The sequence below is a fragment of the Ipomoea triloba genome, chromosome 3 (assembly GCF_003576645.1).
Source record: "Ipomoea triloba cultivar NCNSP0323 chromosome 3, ASM357664v1".
Taxonomy (NCBI): Eukaryota; Viridiplantae; Streptophyta; class Magnoliopsida; order Solanales; family Convolvulaceae; genus Ipomoea; species Ipomoea triloba.
In genome coordinates this window covers 6,899,551-6,902,244 of record NC_044918.1, presented here as the reverse complement: position 1 = coordinate 6,902,244, position 2,694 = coordinate 6,899,551, and the positions used below count along the sequence as shown (strand labels likewise).

Sequence of the window (2,694 nt, the reverse complement as noted above, 5' to 3'; positions counted from 1 at the left end):
GACATTAAGTATGGAATGTGTTAATGATAATTCAATAATTTAATTTACCTAACTCTCTAACCGTTAATTATAACTAATTTTTATAAATTATAAAGCCCTCCCCTCCATTAATGATCCGGACAAAAATAAAATCTTTCCGGGCCAATCCTGACGCGTCATTATTTGACTGTCCGAAACTCCTATAAATAGGCCGAGGATATGCCAGCTGAGAACAACACAACATCCTATTCCATTCATTACATTCCTTCTCTCACAACCCACAACATCCTCTCTCTAAAATTTCCCCTTCCAAAGCGTTTTACAGAAGCTATCTAAGCTAATTAAAGTGATTGATCGAAAATGAAGCTTCTATCAGAGAAAGCAGCATGCAATTCACACGGACAGGATTCATCGTACTTCCTGGGATGGCAGGAGTACGAGAAGAATCCGTACGATGAGGCCCGGAATCCGAAAGGGATCATCCAAATGGGGCTGGCGGAGAACCAGCTCTCGTTCGATCTTCTTGAGTCGTGGATGGCTCAGAACCCGGACGCCGCGGCGTTCAAGAACGACGGGGAATCCGTTTTCCGACAGCTCGCATTGTTCCAGGATTATCACGGCCTTCCTTCTTTCAAGAACGCTATGGTTCAGTTCATGTCGGAAATCCGAGGAAACAAGGTCTCCTTCGACTCCAACAAGCTCGTCCTCACCGCCGGCGCAACCTCCGCTAATGAAACTCTCATGTTTTGTCTCGCCAACCCCGGCGACGCTTTCCTTCTCCCGACTCCATATTATCCAGGGTAAGTTGAAATGAAATAATATTATTACTCAGCTAAGCTGGTCAGACTGTTTAATTAAATTTTTCTAGTGAAATTATCATGGATTAAATTTTTGGTTAATGATTATGCAGATTCGATAGGGATCTTAAGTGGAGAACTGGAGTGGAGATTGTGCCGATTCAGTGTTACAGTTCAAACGGATTCAGAATCACAGAGTCTGCGCTGGAAGAAGCGTACGAGGAAGCAAAGAAACGCAACCTTAAAGTGAAGGGTGTTCTGGTGACGAATCCTTCGAATCCGCTTGGAACAACGTTGACCCGACAGGAACTGAATCTCCTCCTCACATTCATCGACGAAAAACACATCCATCTCATCAGCGACGAGATCTACTCCGGCACCGTTTTTGACTCCCCGGCGTTCGTGAGCGCCATGGAGGTTCTAACCGAACGGAGAAACCAGTTGAGCACCGACGTGTGGGACCGCGTCCACCTCGTGTACAGCCTGTCCAAGGATCTCGGCCTCCCGGGTTTCCGCGTGGGCGCGATTTACTCAAACGACGAGATGGTGGTGGCCGCCGCGACCAAAATGTCGAGCTTCGGCCTCGTGTCGTCGCAAACGCAGTACCTCCTGGCCGCCATGCTGTCGGACAAGAAGTTCACGAGGAAATACGTGTCGGAGAATCAGAAACGCCTCAAGAAACGGCACGCAATGCTGGTGAAAGGCCTCAAGGAGGCCGGTATCGGATGCCTGGAAAGTAACGCCGCCTTGTTCTGTTGGGTCGACATGAGACATCTCCTCGCCGAAAACACGTTCGAGGCCGAAATCGAATTATGGAAGAAAATCGTGTACGACGTTGGCCTAAACATCTCCCCTGGATCTTCCTGCCATTGTACGGAGCCCGGCTGGTTCCGAGCTTGCTTCGCCAACATGTCCGAGGAAACGCTCCACCTGGCAATGCAACGGATAAAGTCGTTCGTTGATTTAAAACCGGCCGTCGACGATCAGACGGTCCACAGCCCTCAGCATTCAAACAAGAATAATTCTTCCAAGAGGAAAGGGTTCACCAAATGGGTTTTCCGGCTATCGTTCAATGACCGCCAGAGAGAACGGTAGTCTGGCCACGGCCGCCGCCGCCTCCCGGCTGCGTGAATCCTTGATTTTTTTAACTCAATTTCTTGAGTGTTGACTTTTTACTCAATACTTGGGCTTTGAGTCACCAAAATTCTTTTGTAACATTTTTTTTTTACTTTCAAAAATCTTTATGCGTTCAGACTATGATGCACTCAGTCCATGTGGACGAGAAGTGGATTTTACTCTTTTTTTTTTTTTTTTTACTTTTACTTTCACTTTAAAATTTCTGATATTGTAATAATATATATACATGTACTATACTATACTTTGAAAAATTCTTGTATTGTACTAGTGTTCACACTTCACAGTCAAAATATTCATTTCATATCCTTGTAATGTTCATTATTAATTATACATCACATGATCGTGGGCCCCACTCATTTCTATAGAGTTTGATTTCTAATTTATTTATTTATAGTTATAATAATAGAAAATTATATTACCAAATCAATGGTTAATTAATTACTTTGTTAATTAACTATGTATCAGTAATAAATGGCGCGAGATTTATGGGCAAGATGGAGTCATGGAGAGGTCATTGAAAAGGGAGATTAGGTGGACGGTTTCTCTATGCTACCGGATTAGTATTTAATTTTTACATCGACCGACTTGATCTATTAGGCCAAGTCAAAAACACTAAGATAATCTTGCAGGTATTTTGCTCTTTATGACTTCTAAACGCAATGTTTCTCATGGTCTGATACACAAATATAATCAAAGTAGGTTACATACACTTTTAAATACTGACTACAGATTTCCACATCATCTAAAAGGAGTTACAATTAAGACAAATATTAATCTCATG

The 2,694-nt window shown here is 43.2% G+C and overlaps 1 protein-coding gene across 1 annotated transcript; it reads left to right on the top strand.

Annotated features, from left to right (window-relative positions):
* Positions 1-232: 232 nt before the first annotated feature.
* Positions 233-2,194, top strand: LOC116014004 (1-aminocyclopropane-1-carboxylate synthase 3-like). The gene is made up of 2 exons (XM_031253984.1): positions 233-779; positions 890-2,194. The coding sequence occupies exons 1-2, from the start codon at positions 340-342 to the stop codon at positions 1,869-1,871; spliced, it is 1,422 nt and encodes a 473-aa protein (XP_031109844.1). The 5' UTR covers positions 233-339; the 3' UTR covers positions 1,872-2,194.
* The last annotated feature ends 500 nt before the right edge of the window (positions 2,195-2,694 follow it).